Below are 16,269 nucleotides of genomic sequence, written 5' to 3' on the forward strand. Positions count from 1 at the left end.
TGCTCCACAGGTACAAAGTTCTATCCCAAACAATCTTATAAACTTTCCTCTACTTAACAAAATTCATTCACACAATGACACATCCCACCTCATTCAACCACCTCCATCATCAGTAAGCTTTGATCCCCTATAACTTATCAGTAGCCAACTAAGCATGTAGTAACTGATCCACACTCCTCTGTATTAAAGGGTCCAAGGTGCTCACTCCAGGTGAAGTGTAAAGGATGCCAACCAAAAGAGATTTATGGGTAGATTTACTAAACTGCGGGTTTGAAAAAGTGGAGATGTTGCCTATAGCAACCAGATTCTAGTTATTTAGTACATTCTACAAAATGACGGCTAAAATCTGATCGGTTGCTATAGGCAACATCTCCACTTTTTCAAACACGCAGTATAGTAAATATACCCCCTGGAGCATACATCAATGAAAAAAAATAGCTATAAAAAAAAAAGGAAGGAGAGAAGGCAATGGTAAAGAGGGTGGGTGAAAGGTGGCATTAGAAAGGGAATAATGGGGATGGCAAGATTGCCCATCAACAGCTGGTCCTTCCAATTAGGTCAGTCTTCAAGAAAGGGGGAGGACGGCAAACATACAAAGGCATCTTACCCTCCTCACTAATCTCATCTGGAAGCTATAGCTCCAGCTATATCTCCCTCTTGGGAAGGGCAAGAATTGGCCACTCTGTTAGACTCTGAAGAGGCATGATCAGCCTGAGAGGCATGGTGCCCAGGCCATTGTAAAAGACCTATTACAAACTAGTTATCACACATGGTCTTTAGAAATGAGCTATAAAACTGTTCGTTTTTTTTTTTTTTGCTTTGAAGCTTCTGCTACAACTTGGGCACTATATAAATTAACTATTGCTGTTGGCTGGACATCCCTGCGATACTAATCTCAATGATAAAGCTTTAATGAAAACATTACTCATTTACATAGAATAGTCAGTCATTCACGAGTCCCAGCTGCAATTTGGTGCAGGCTACCATCCCCCCCCCAGTTACAATTTGTGTATTATAAGAGGAAACCCACACAAATGTGAAAACATACAAACTGCACAGAAATAGTACCCTGGTCAGAATGAAACCCCAGCGCTGTGAGGAGTCACCAGTCCCACCCATCCCAGAATGTTTGTCCAGATACATGCAGCAACCAGTGCATGGCATATTTAGCACATGAATCAATACTTAATTTAGAAGTGGCTAGAGGTACCTCATGCAGACATAAACGGATGCACTTCGAAGCTACAGCCAGGTTGTCTCCATTCATAATGAATGGAATTTCCCAATGTTACTCTACCATTCCTGCAGTTCACACCACAAAATGTAACCAGAGGCAGTATTATGTGGTATCATAGTCGTGTACAATAAGGTTTATGGAATGGGATCCCTTTTGTATTGCATGATCTGTCACGCTGTCGAGCTCAGTCTCTACATACAAGGAGAGCACTTGTCAGTTTTGCCAGTAAAAATGTAAAATAAAAAAAAATATATATATCTATGCCCCATCTGATGAAATCTGCTTAGATGAAACGCGTCGAGGTGACTGTGGATCCAGGGTCTTATTGATGTCTGCTGTTACAGGAATCAATGGATTGCTGGTTCAAAGCTTGATTATACTGTATATTTGGTACATGTACATTGTTTCTAGTAAAAATCTTTTATTTGGATAACGCACTATGGAAGCGCCCCCATTTGTTTGATATTCCATATATATGTATGATGCTTAGTTAGGAATAACTAATGGAGAAATCAGCTACTGAATTCTAATCAATGCACTCCTATATTCAGTGTCATCACATGCACTACAGGTATCTCCCTTTTGCAATGAAGGACTATTAAACCCCTTTAACTGTGCATTCTTAGGGTCATTTATTTCAACTAGGGCTTAGACCTGTGCTTTGTATGCAGTTTGTAATAATCTGTATGGTGACCCCACCAATCAATAGTAAATACACAGAAAATAGTTATATGTCATGCTGGTATTTGCATGTGAGCCTTAATCCAACTTGTTCAATGTAGGATCACAGTTAGACTTACCCCCTATTTTACACTAACCCAAATTTTATACTAATTATTTCTGGTATCCAACAATGTAAAATGGGCATTTGACTGTATATGGCTTATAATACAGTCTATGGAATATCTTGATCGGCTCTGTGCATATATCCATTTTATGTGTAGCTGTGTATAGATAATCGGTCCATTTAAATGTTGTAGTATAGAATTGTTGTACTTAACTAACCCTACAGAAATACAGACACAGGTTTGTTCAAAATCTTTTATTTACTATAAAGACAAAAACACCAAAAATAGGTACAAATTATACTATAAAACCGGTTCATGGGTTAAAAACCTTTAATAATTAAAATATCTTGATATATTTAAAATAACAAAGGATACATTTAAGCCAAATTTTTCTTAACCCAGAGATTTCTGCAACATTTGCTTGCACAGTTAAGGTGCTAAGAGAAATTAGCCCTTGAGCCCTGGAAGTCTTAGGAATCAGTCTTACAGCAAATATATAGTCTCATTGTAAAAGTCAACTTTGGTAGAAGAAAATCTATAGGACACCTGAGGTAGTAGAGACTGAAATAAAACAAGCAGTAGGCGTTATTTACAACTTAAGAAGTACCAAATAACATTAAGACCGTCACAAAAAAATAATAATAATTATACAATACAATTTTTCAGTCCAGCTTTGATCCAAAGAAAACAAGATTACAACATAATCTGCATAAAAATAGTACACCACAATTTCCAGCAAGCTGAAGGATATGAGCACAGACTCATAAGGAGAAGGTCTGGAGTCTGAAATGTGGGAAGCACGGTAAGCTAACGGGTAATACTGATTAGCTGAGGTTCATTTCTGCTTATAGGAGGGAAAGCATCAATACACAGATCTAATATATATATAGCTATATATATTATTCAGACAGAAAGCATCAGTAGCATAGACAGTGGTGGAGCAGAGGTTTAAGACTTCAAGACAAAAAAATATATATATGCCGTGGCATAGGAGTCAAGTACAATACAGTTAGAGCTACTAAATAAAGTTCACATTAAGGAATACAGTTACTTTAACTCTTTGGAATATGCTTGTCTGTCGCACGAAAAGGAATGTCCAATTTAAAAAAATTAATTCACATTTTTATGAACACTTCAGCATGTTATTGTTATTTTTTACCATTTAAAAAATTGTCCAGATTCATCTATGGTAAAATGTGCTGAAACGTACAATAGCTTATTTTGTTGATCCTGAGTTTCAGAATAACCTAATTCTTTTTCACTGTGCAACAACCCCAACTGGTTTCCAAGGAGTTAAAAAAATAAAATAAAAATTGGATTGATTGAAAACCTTAACCATTTAACAGACAAAAACTATGCAAGAGCAGTCATTTTCCTTCAGTATTACGTATATAACATTAAAAGGTCAACACACTTTTTCACCAGTCAAACAGATTCAGGTGATGTCGAACTCACACCCTATCGGTCTCGAGAGCCGTACTCAGTTCAAGTAATGCCGAATGCATCTCAGCCAGGACTTGAACACGGAACCCTAAACACATTATGGCATATAGACCGAAGGAAAACAAAAGAACGATCTGCCTTCTCACTATGTTGCACTTTTTCATGCCCGAGAAGATTCTAGTCCGTTCACCAGAAGCTGAACAGAAGGCAGCAGAGAGAGACGGGGCAACGTGTGTTAATAAGCTTGAAGACGACTTCAGTAATTGTATTGTTCTAATATTGCATTTGAACAAGAGTAATATCATGATGTACTACTGAAGGAAAACCACGGTTAAAATGGAAAACAAGTGACTGATCAAGTTAAATACATTTTGATTTGGTTTGAAATATAAACTTTACTTCAAAATACTTTTAGCAGGAAAAAAAAAAAAAGAGAACCTGAATATTCCAGAAAATAAAGAATGACGACGCGTCATTTTACAAAACTTACTGATAAGAGTTAACCGGTTGAGGAATCAATGCACATTACCCTATTCAAATCAAGACAGTGAGCGGTTGTGTACAATTTTCTCTCTTGGCTGAGCAATCTGGAAACTTAACAAATACTCCAAAGGGTGACACTTAAAAGCTTGTGCCGAATTGCACCAAACAGCAGACTAACTATAAAAGTCCAGATTGCTCTTCTTACAGGAAAGTGTGGTTGGGTACAAGCGACTCTACAGACAGGGTAAAGTTACTTGCAATTAAAAAAAAGAAAATATATATATATATATTACACATGAAAATGATGAACTGAACAGGTTATTCTGTGGCAAAATACAGTGTAGACAATATTTACACATTGCAATCATCTCTATGGTCCTGTGTACTGCGATCTCTGGAAGAGACCGATAGGAGCAACGGATATACCTATTACATGATCTCTCCTTGTCCTCTGATGACGCAAATCAACAGGAAGCTTCAGAAGCGTTTCTGAGATTTATCTATTGTGTGTATGTGGCCCCATGAGACGTGACCTTCAGAGTAATGCTCATGCAGATTTTAGTAAAAGGACATCAACAGATGTGGTTTTTTCCCCCCATATAAAATAAATTAAAAAAATATAACGTGAAACCACTGAAATTTCCCAAAAGGCGCACACTAATACCACTTTATTCTGAAGCTCTTGTATGTGGTCATGCACAGGGCAGGGAAGCGACATAACACACAGGTATATTGGTGGCGGATCAGGACATGCAGCTGTATTTAAGCAGGAATCCTAATCTCTGCATCAGTAGCATAGTTAAAACCTTCTCTCATTTTTGCAAATGCTTCTACCACTTTGTTCGGAACACCGGGTGTTTCAGTAACTCTCTCGATGGGGGTCGGTCTTGGGGTTGAAGTTCCAAACACCGAAGGGTGACATCCCGCAAACCTGGCGACAGATGTGGCGGGATTGACGGGGCAGTTGTGGCACTAGCGATCTAAAAAGATATAAAAAAAAACGAAACAATAAAATAAAAAGTAGTGCGACATGTGCTTCCCAAAACACTTCATTCTGACTTTTGTGCACGTCACAAAGATACATACAGCACAAGGTTGGTGTTTAGTCTGTACTAGGTCGGAGGTGTACAGCAAGACCGCTTCCATTCAGGTTATTTAATACAAATTTGCAGAGAAACTACATATGGCCTATGTTTTACAGTGAAACCCTACTAATAAAGCATACACATAAGACTGCGGTGATGCTGTAGTTTTACCTTGAAGATGAGAGCAAGGTGGTTGGAGTGCTTCTCTGCATTCCATGGAGGTTTAGCACAGGACATCTCAATAATGCTACACCCAACGCTCCAAACATCACAGCTTCTCCCATACTGCTGCCCCCTCAGCACCTGTGGAAACAGGAACATTATACTTACTGCAACCCAATAACTTTGTCAAATGCCATTTACTGTAGGGCAGCAGGGATGTCAGCATTTGCCATACCTCTGGTGCCATAAATGCAATTGTTCCCAGCAACTGCCCTTGAAATTCACCAGCACCGGTACCCTTTGAGGCCAATCTAGCAGCTGCTCCGAAATCAGCAATTCGCAGTCTCTGTCCAGTGCTATCAATCAGTAGATTGGCGCCTACAACGGGTGAGAACAGTGTGTTCAGTATTCCAGGTCAGCAAACATAACAAGTCCTCCCCACAATAACTGTAAAGTACAAGTTCCCAAACTCTGCAAGCCAGGAGCAGGAAAAACGGATTCTATTACTATTAATACTTCAAGTTGGTTAACCAGTGCGGGTACTTGATATGAGGCTTCGTGTAAACCATTTCTACCTTCCCTCAATACATACTTCTAGAAGAAAAAAATATATCTATTGGAAGAATTTTGATTTTCTTAATATTTTTTTATAGGGGTTTTGTCTCTTAAGGCGATTCTACCCTGAAGTGGTTTCCTCCGTGTGCTCCGGTTTCCCCCCACACTTCAAAAACATACTAGTAGGTTAATTGGCTGCTATCAAAAAAATTGACCCTAGTCTCTGTGTGAGGGAATTTAGACTGTAAGCTCCAATGGTGCAGGGACTGATGTGAGTGAGTTCTCTGTACAGCGCTGCGGAATCAGTGGCGCTACATAAATAAATGGTGATGAAGTGCTTCTATTGATGCCACCCACTTAATGGCACCGGGAAAGCTCAGCTATGGGAGCAGAATGTGCATTATCGAGACACAGGCCCAGCTTATGTGTTTATTGGCAAAATCCACCCCATCAGCTGGTTGACTAGGTACTTCCAGAGTGGGCCTACCACACTAGGTCCCAGAGAAAAGACTGCCCCTCCCGAGAGACAGACCTCCAGGTCAGTGTGCCGCTTTGTCATCCACTGCTTACCGGGGGAGCTTTATAAACACACAGTGGTTCTTGTAAACTGTTTGTGAACTCTAACTCACACACTAACAGTATATGCCTAGGCCATTACTTCTGTCTGTAGGAAAGCCATAAGACAGCCATACATCTCCTGCAGTAGCCTCTTTACCTTTAATGTCTCTGTGAATGATCTGGTTCTCGTGCAGGTATGAAAGTCCGCGTAGTAATTGGTCTGTATAGTTGATAACTACAGATTCTTTGAACGCTCCATATTTACTCAGCAGGTGAGCGACAGAGCCGCCTAGAAAACAGATATTGCATCAGAAGAGAACTCCAGACCATGAGCCTCAACCACAAGATGGGTGGGCATACAGCGGTTACCTGCCATCCACTCCACAAAGAGATTGTAGTTGTTCTTCTCACAGGTAGCCCCCAACATCCTGATTATATTAGGGTGACTGAGGTGATTCATCATTCTGATCTCCTCTCGCAGTGCCTCCACCACCTCTCCTTGTTCGGTGGATGTATTCCTCACATAGGTCACCTAGCAGGGAACATATTTTAGAATGAGAGGTAATGCAGGTATTATACAGTAACATAGGAAGACAAGTAAACCATGCAAGCCAGAGCAATGTTTTCATGCCTGCAGCACGAAATGTCTTATTGATGTAAAGTCAGGTCGTCTTATGTGTACATAAGGTTTTATGGTAAAGGCTCACCAAACTTAAAACACAAAGTACATTACACAATATGTATCGTATTCCCACAAGACAAGACTAAACAATCCAGATATTGCTGTGGCTCAAAACAATAGCTTTCCTCAAAGAAAAGCCAACTGAGATCCATCGGAATTTCATCTAGTTATTCGGCAAACCTGATTGTATGATGCCATTAGGCTGCCATTAACGGACTGTGATTACTGAATCACTGAAGTAAAGCTCACAAAAATTAGCGACATATCTAGCGGTCTGATCTGGTCAACTGACCACACCTGCCTATATTACATCATTTTAAAACAATATAAAGTAGCTCCTCAAAGGTGTAAAATGGCCATTAACAGAACGGTTCAAACACACAGTGGGTACCAAAAGAATTTGCCCCCTTTTTCTTTACAATACTGTCAATGTTCTACCAGGATGGAACAGCAATTTTAATATATTCCACAGATTCTTGGTGGAACTGATGTCTGGGAGTTTATTGTGTCACTCTAGGACATTAAATGGTTTTGCATTTCCATTTCAATGTGACTTTTGCTGCATACTTTGGGTCACTGCACTTCCTGCACGGAAGACCAGTTGGGGAGGGGGCAGCCTGTTCTAGATAAATTTACATTTGTGCCATTCTGTCCACTTCTTTATGATGGACTTGACTATAGTCCAGAGAATATTTAAAGTATTTGAAATCTTCTTATAGCCTTTAAATGGTGATTATAATCACCTTTTTTGCTTTAAGATGTTCTCACATCTTCAGGAAGCATCTCTCATTTCCTGGTCCAGCCATGAGTGTATATAAGAAGCATGAAGTACGCTGAGTGCTATAGAACGCTGTATGAACCAACCACACAGCTACGTTTCAGTGAAAGCAGATATTGGTGGATGATCTAACAAGGGCAGGAGGGTTTAGTGCGACTGTTTTACATAAGGTGTTGGGACAGGCACAAAAGAAGGATGGGGGTTATCTACTATAGTGAATATAAATCAGGGTACTTGAATATGAAAAAGAGGTATGCTATTAATAGCTATTTAATATGATGCAACACATTTTAGGTCTAACACCACTCAAAAACTACTTTTCCTAATTAGTTGGCCGTGGTGTTTCCGCTTACTGGAATAACTCTTGATATTTGAAATAGGACTTCTGCGACATTGCCTGGTAAGTTTTCTGAATCCCACAGTTGACAGATCGTTTGGGACCTCTCTTAGCAAAACCTGTAACCGTGGAAACAAACCTGCCTGCACAGATTGTTTCCATGGATACAGTTGCTAGGTCAGTTATTCACAAGCTGTCAAATTTCAACAGTGCAATTCTGAGATTTCAACAGACAATTTCAGACAAAAGTCCTATTTCAGTGAACTCAAAAAGTCTGGGTAATGAATCTAGTTAGGCAAAGTCATTTTTGGAGCTTAGCAATTCTTTAAAAAAAAAAAAAAAAGTTAAACATTTATAGCTCAATTTCACATTATTCTTTAGAACCACTACAGTTTGCATGTTGGATGGAAATTATTTCAGAATCTGCACTATAATTAGAAGAGAGGGTCAATGATGCATCCACGTTACCAACACAGATGATCTCACCTGTTTAACAGCCATTAAGGTGCCGGTCCCAACATCCTGAGCTTGATAGCAGGAAGAGAAGGCTCCTAAGCCAATCTGTTGGCCTTTCAGCCATTCAACCTCTTCCCGATAATGATTTTTTGCTTTGGTATGTCCAGGCAGGGTCTCCGGAGTCTGCCACGAAAGTGCCACAACGTAACATTATATAATCAGAATAATCATAAAAATACAAGACAATACTGCACTGCACTAGTCAGCTATTCCAAAAAACACTGTCATGGCTCATTAAAGTCACAAGTTTCTAGTTCACAGTCTGCACTATCACAATAATAGCGGCCTTCCTTGTTTGACTGTTCTTTACAATATAAATAACCCTTTGCTCCCTTTGTTACGAATCTTACACTACAAGTGCCTTAAGGTGAATATAATAGGGAAATTATATTATAACAGTCCAGCTAATAAACATCCTCAGGAGCAGATGTTTTGAGGTCTGATGTCTGTATTGGTTATAAGTCATTTTGAAGGAAACCAGAAGCCCAAGACTGAAGTTATGGGAATATAAGAATCAAAAGCACCCGAAAAAGTGCACACATGACACAGCATGAGGATAATGAAACAAGCGCTCAGAGGACTTTATAGATAAAACAGTAATTAAGTAGCACTGGAAACTTACATCCTGCTGAATAATGATGATGTCCTCGCCATTCTCCACTTGTAGTTGTGGTATGACTGGCAGAGCGTCCTGAGAGGCTGACATAGCGAGGGCAATAGCCAGCGCTTCCTCCTCCTCCGCTTCCATCTTCTCTTTGCACTTCTGATTGTGACTGACATCCTCCTTGTAAGTGTTATCAACCTCTGCCCGCTCTGGGGACAGCACAGCCACCTCCGACTTAAAGGTGACCGTGCCGTCACATGTGGGCATTGAGGCTTCCAATAGGTCCTCCATGCTGGAATTAAGCTCTGTGTTGGCATCAAGCCGACACTTCTCTTCCACAGGTGTGAACACCGTGTCATCGCTGGGTATAAGAGCATTCATATTACTACCACTGTTGTCACAATGGGAAACATTAAGATCAAGAGTCATATTGCCTTTCGGAGAATCTCCTGGTTTCGTCATGTCGCCTGGCGTAGGCCGGGATGGCTTTGGCCTATGTATTTGATGAGATGGCAAGGGCCTAGCCTGAGTGAAAACAGGAGAAAGTTTCTCAGACTCTTTATTTCCCGAATTGTGCTTTTGTATCTGAAGAGAAAATTTCCTCTGAGTTTGAGGGGAAGCGGATGAGAGTTTGCAGGGAGCAAATCCCTGAGGTTTGGGCTTGGCGACATCTGAGACAGGGCCAGCTGGCACAGATGAGGGAGAAGAAGGAGAAGGCAACGTTTGGAATAAGGAATGGGGCTGAGAGGAAGAGGGAGAGTTCAAGCATTGACTTAGTGGTCTGCGTTTTGTTGAGATGGCAGGCTTTGGTTGTTCAGTTGTTACAGTGGACAGTGGAAGTCCCAAAGACATAACTTCTAGCGTCTCATTCAAGTCCTCTGGGCTGCAAGCCGTTTTTGAGACACAAGGGTCATTCCCCACTTTCCCTGATAGCTGCATAGTATGTTCTGGGGAATTACTTTGTGAGGTTACGGGGGAGTTTGCAGGGGCGGAGGGCTGCACAAAAGCTTCCCTGCGGTTTTCAAAAGTTTGAGAATCTTCGAAACCTTGCTGAATCACTTCAACAATGTCCATTTCTTCAGCGATGGCCAGCAAACGTCTCCGCATGCGGCTGTAATGCGTTGAGCTGGTCACGCTTAACATGTCCAGCAACTTGACATACACATGTGGGACTCTTGCTACCATCCTGGCAGCGCTTAAAAATACTCTGCGGGATAGCTTTCCAACCATCGAATGAGAATTATCAATAGATTGCAATGCAAAGTTCAGCAAGGAAAGCAGGTTCCTATACCTGGAAGAGAAAGGAGTAGCACATGTATACATTACACAGGGACGACAACTAAACTACAAACAATATTAAGAATGAAATGTAAAGTTTTGTACATTACAGAATAATCAGTGAGTAAAAGGTGAATTCAGCCATCATGATCAGCCATTCCTAGACGACTGATATCTCCCAAGTAACAAGACTGACAGAGCTGTCCTGGTAACTCTTACCTGGCATATTAGTCTGAGGACCCCAATCATTTAGCCATAGCTCCGTAACTGCTCAGGGCACCGACAGTCTAGGAATGGCTTCATATTATATTGTGCCAACGCGGAATTCCATGTAATTACAATACAAATTAATATTGAGCACTTTCCATTTTATGTGGACAAGCCATTTAAAAGTATTTGCGAAAACATAATATTTGTTGCTGGACACCTGCTGTATTTCAGCAGAAATAAAATGCAGATTATTATAATGACTGCTTTGGGATAAAGTCCATTATAGCTAGAATATCTAGTCAGGTCTGCAGTTGGAGCATCTGCTTGTGATGCCCAAGGTAGGGCTTTATGGCGTTTTATACCCAATTCTTGTTTCAGCACCAACTTTATATAAATTTAACTCCCAGTGACACGGCTTCCCTGTTTTAATCCACGCTAAACGTAGCCAAGTCGATAGAGGATGTTGTGCTTTATAGTTCAACAGCTGATTCCTACTAAACATATTTTGTGTAAATTACAAACAGGGAGAACATCATAACTGAATTGCCTTGAACCCTTTTTATTCTGCATTTTTAATTCACAGACTTCGCTGCATGAATCATGAATGTCTTTTGCCTCCAATTTAGTAATAATACACTTCAATACCTTTCTACTGCTGTGTCAGCCTGTAAAACGTCTCCACTGATGATGTGGGGATAAAATTCAGCAGGAAACTCCAACAAGAGCCGGTCGATGAGACACAAGCGGCCGAGTAGTGTTTGCCAGTTGTTAGACTCTGCCTGGGTGGCCAGGATACAGTGCAAGACATATTCTACACCACCGATGCCAACGGAACCTGAAAGAGTGCAGATAGTTACTGTATATGATGGTGGACAATGCGCTGTATGTCTATTCTGCAGGCCAAAGCTTAGCCACGGTTTTCTTCACATGAGATTTACAGGTGAACAACTAAAATAATGATGAATAATTAATGACTTAAGTGGAAGCAGCGACACATATGAGGGACAGTCCTTAGACTAGGATAGGATTAACAGAGAAACACAAAGCCTTTTCCTGCAGTCTGTTACAGGAACTCTGACACTGGAGGTTAATCCATGAAACAGGAGAAGTGAACAGTACACAATGCTCTAGAGGCTGCCAGAATTAGATGGACTTGTTACTTCAATACTACAGTAACAGAAGACTGGGCTGTCGGGCCGACCTTCTGTATTTCTTCCACAGATACAAACAACTACCTTCAATTGAAAAGTCAGTGTTATAGATACCAAGTGTTGTAGCAGCAGTAACGATCGATCGGAGCCCAGAAATGAGAAACCACAGTGTCTCTGGTGTCTAAACGGAACTCCTTTACCATTGAAATAGCGCATATATTTATACACAAAAATCATGGAAACGGAAATTTTCTGTAACATAAAAGTATATATAAAAACAGGTAGCGGTCAGGCTGGGTAATCTCAAAAAAATGCTAATTGTCATCAAGTTCCTTATCGATACCAAGAATCAGAGTCCCTTGAAGCTGTCATTGCTTCTTGATTCTGCAAAGGTCACATTCATTGGTGCTCAGCCAGTTCCCCCCTGCAGTTAGCTTCTGTCTTTCAGACAAACATGCCACAAAAGTATTTGCTTTAATAGATTTAAGGAGATACAACTTACGTTCAGAAAAGGATAGAAGCGTCATTATTGCAAAAAAATGCTAAGACTCTAATTAATAAGATAACCTTAACAACATTTTCCTCACTCCAAGTGACCCTAGATCCCCACAGGGCTACAAATAAAGGTTCATACACATGGGTGCTCTTCACATGCCTGTGGTGCGACAGTCTGAGAAACGATCAAACTTAAATGCACCAAAGATTAGGGACAATTGATCTCCATAGAAAAACATACCCTCAGCACAAACGAGTAAACGATAAGCCATCTATAGGGGAATGAGAATGCTTTCTGTACCCCAGTGCTCAATTATGATGATGTATTTCTCATAGGAATAAATGAACCCTCATCTTGGAAACATTTGCACCGTGTTTAACATTAATTTAGATTATCCGACCGCTTCACAAGTGCATGTAAAAGCACCCCCATGTACAAGCCCTAAAATTAAATGTTATTCGAAAGTACTAACCAGATTTTAAGATCTCTCTTCCCACAGCCAACTCTCCTCCTTGTCCTTTGCATAGTTCCAGCAACGTTGACACTGAAAGCTGGCTTGTCCGGCTGCAATAGACATTAAAGAGATTCATAAGAGACCTGAATTTCAGCACTCTACATACAGACCAACACTGCCGGCAATACGTTACCTGTTGGCATCTGCACACTTCACCAGGATAGTCTCCACCACCGGGTTGAGAAGTCGTTGCAGCTTTTTCCTTTCAGCAGTTGTATGGCAGGGAGTATACACCAGCATGGCTCGTAAGGTTTTCTATGAACAAAGCATCACAGCAAAGATGACAGGATGTAAGATATGTAAATGCACAGAGTCCTATAAACAGTCAGAGCTCCTAGAAAGCTTTCTGTAGACACTTACTAAAGCAGCGACATAGACTTTATAGACCGGGTCGGCACACACCATGGACAGCACACTACAGCAGGCTTCCACGACAACATCCCCTGAGATACTTGATTGAGATGAGCCACTGGCAGTGTGTGGGGCAGTGCCAGTGGGCGTACTGCCACTGCCTGAAATTCCAGTGCTTTCACCATTAGCCAAAAGCAGGGCCCCACTGACATCATGAGAGAGACGCCTCAGCGCCATTTCTCTGATATTCCAGTTTCGAGAGAACAAACAGCCTACCAATTCCGTTCCAAAAACCTGCAAGGAGAAACGACAAGCCTGAATGGAGATCTGTACCGACACAATTATGGTAACACTACATCCAAGTCCAGTATTTCCACATAGCTAGAGATCTAGTATTACTTAGAGCAATAACACTACTTGTAACATGCTTCAGATCATGTATAAGACACCGCAAGCATGCGGATACATTTTGCTGGAATGGCTGCAGGAAGAGAATTTAATGTGGCTTTACTGATGTAACTTCCAGGAGCTTTAGCAATCATAACAGCATGACTGGAAGGGCATAGCATTGGTCTCTGAGGAATGGCAACATTGGACGAGGTCAGCCATACTGATGAAGTGCAGGTAGGAGACAAAGAAGCTACTCCGACATACCTGAATCCATGGCTCAGCCATGCTTTTGTAAGCAGGAGGAATCTGCTGGACCCCATAATGAGTAAGGTTTAAATTGGAATCCTGTGACCTTCTTTGGGATCCAGCGGTAGGTGACTGCTGCTGTTGAGGAGACTGCAGCTGGGCAGCCCGCATGAGAGGGGGAGAATCTACAGGTCCTGGTAATTCATGACTGCAAATACAAGACACTGAAACATTTACCTCCAGATGTCACAATGTACATTTCACAACTGAGACATGCGGGAGCGGGGGTGTTTTTTCTCAATTGTTTTTTTACTCTAGATATTTGCTATGGCACAAGCTTTGAAAGGCCAGGAACATATAGCACATGTATTACCCATAAAGTAGAACCTTTACACTGACCTATGAAAGTCCTGGGATCTCCACTTTGAGCGACACAGAGGACAGATGAGCGGTTCTCTATTTCTCCGGCACTCCTCTGCCCCTAGAAGGGGGGGCACAAAACAAACAGTATTTTACTGAAAATCCAAGACAAACTTTTGCAGTCAGCGTATCTGGACCCTCTGTATCTGTTGGAACAATGCTTAAACAATTTCTATGTTTTCATCTGCACTAAATGGCCTATAACAAGCCCATATCCCAGCACATTAAGAGGAATAAATGTTATTTCATATACCTTAAAAACCACGGTATGTTGCTTATTAGTGCAACTTTTATTTAGGCCACCACTACAAGCTAGGCATAGATTTTCTTATCGGTTGTGTAAAACAAAACCCACAGCTAACAATTCTACACTGGTGAAAAAAATGTCCCATTTGCTGTGAATCTTCCTAAACTATATACGCCGGCAAATATTAATTTGACCAAAACTCTGACGTGTTTGTTTTGCCTTAATGATTTTGGGTGCTAAAAAAAAATAAAAAAATATGATAAGTCATAATACGCATTATCCTATAAAATGTGACCTCTTGATGAACCCAGATTAACAGGAAAAGATTGAGTGTTTCACCTTATTAGCAACCTAAAAGGAAGTTAGATTAAGATTTGTTGTCTTGTGCAAACTTGGGACACATAGGTATCCTGGTTTTTCATTTTCAAAATGAATGGGAGCACATTAATGAACATTTCAGTCTAGAATAGGGCTAATTTAACAACTTGACAAATCCCAATGGAGTCAAGCACAGAACGACTATGGGAATTACGGTGTCCACCAGATGGCAATATTTCCACAATAGTAGAACTTGTTCGTTCCTAAGATACTGCATCTTGAAACGCTGTTTCACGCCTCCTGCATTGTAGCAGCTTATATTTCAAAAGATAAAAAGTGAACCAGACTGAGAAGGAAGTCAGTTTTGTGCATATCTGCATTTTCTGGGGTGTAAAAAACACAAACAAAAACCAAAAAGAGGCGGCTTCCATTTAGTGCCTAAAATTTAAGCATGTGTTCTTACATACAAGCAAGTGCCCAAAACAACATCTGCAGTTCCTAGTCTGCCATGTAGAGTGCACAGGTAATAGGGTACATCGCTAGTTCCTAGTCTGCCATGTAGAGTGCACAGGTAATAGGGTACATCGCTAGTTCCTAGTCTGCACGTGGAGTGCACAGGTAATAGGGTACATCGCTAGTTCCTAGTCTGCACGTGGAGTGCACAGGTAATAGGGTACATCGCTAGTTCCTAGTCTGCCACGTGGAGTGCACAGGTAATAGGGTACATCTCTAGTCCTAGTCTGCCATGTAGAGTGCACAGGTAATGGGGTACATCACTAGTCCTAGTCTGCCATGTAGAGTGCACAGGTAATAGGGTACATCACTAGTTCCTAGTCTGCCATGTAGAGTGCACAGGTAATAGGGTACATCTCTAGTCCTAGTCTGCCATGTAGAGTGCACAGGTAATAGGGTACATCACTAGTTCCTAGTCTGCCATGTAGAGTGCACAGGTAATAGGGTACATCTCTAGTCCTAGTCTGCCATGTAGAGTGCACAGGTAATAGGGTACATCGCTAGTTCCTAGTCTGCCACGTGGAGTGCACAGGTAATAGGGTACATCACTAGTTCCTAGTCTGCCATGTAGAGTGCACAGGTAATAGGGTACATCTCAAGTCCTAGTCTGCCATGTGGAGTGCACAGGTAATAGGGGTAAAACAGTGCAATGTAGTGTCATGCAGTAAGCCGCTGACGTACAGATTGACATGCAGTGATGGTGTAGCTTATTTCGGCAGCCTTCTTCACATACAGTCAGGCTCTCCTCGTCCAGCATGCCCAATAAGCAGATGGGACACATTTGTTCATCTTCATCTTTTATGCTGCTGAGAAAACAAAACACACAACATGGTCCATAATTATTCATACACCTACACCCCTACAGTGACCAGTGCTGGATTGCACATCGAGACATATGCTAGATATG

General features: G+C 41.1%; 1 protein-coding gene across 1 annotated transcript; it reads right to left on the bottom strand.

The window, feature by feature from the left end:
* Positions 1-2,264: 2,264 nt before the first annotated feature.
* LOC142099657 (mitogen-activated protein kinase kinase kinase 1-like) lies at positions 2,265-16,165 on the bottom strand. Its single transcript, XM_075183358.1, has 14 exons — positions 16,044-16,165; positions 14,264-14,345; positions 13,883-14,072; positions 13,238-13,522; positions 13,011-13,132; positions 12,836-12,927; positions 11,362-11,551; positions 9,247-10,519; positions 8,595-8,747; positions 6,681-6,843; positions 6,469-6,600; positions 5,434-5,576; positions 5,208-5,339; positions 2,265-4,931 (listed from the first exon to the last, which is right to left on the bottom strand). The coding sequence occupies exons 1-14, from the start codon at positions 16,141-16,143 to the stop codon at positions 4,782-4,784; spliced, it is 3,207 nt and encodes a 1,068-aa protein (XP_075039459.1). The 5' UTR covers positions 16,144-16,165; the 3' UTR covers positions 2,265-4,781.
* Between the last annotated feature and the right edge of the window lie 104 nt (positions 16,166-16,269).

Source organism: Mixophyes fleayi, chromosome 1 (genome assembly GCF_038048845.1).
Source record: "Mixophyes fleayi isolate aMixFle1 chromosome 1, aMixFle1.hap1, whole genome shotgun sequence".
Classification (NCBI taxonomy): Eukaryota; Metazoa; Chordata; class Amphibia; order Anura; family Limnodynastidae; genus Mixophyes; species Mixophyes fleayi.

Coding starts and splice junctions, on each gene's coding strand:
- LOC142099657 (XM_075183358.1), bottom strand. CDS start 16,143: ATGTGTCCCATCTGCTTATTGGGCATGCTGGACGAGGAGAGCCTGACT. Junction 6,844..8,594: donor CCTTAATGGCTGTTAAACAG/GTGAGATCATCT, acceptor GTTCCCTGCTAG/GTGACCTATGTGAGGAATAC. Junction 6,601..6,680: donor CTTTGTGGAGTGGATGGCAG/GTAACCGCTGTA, acceptor TCTGTTTTCTAG/GCGGCTCTGTCGCTCACCTG.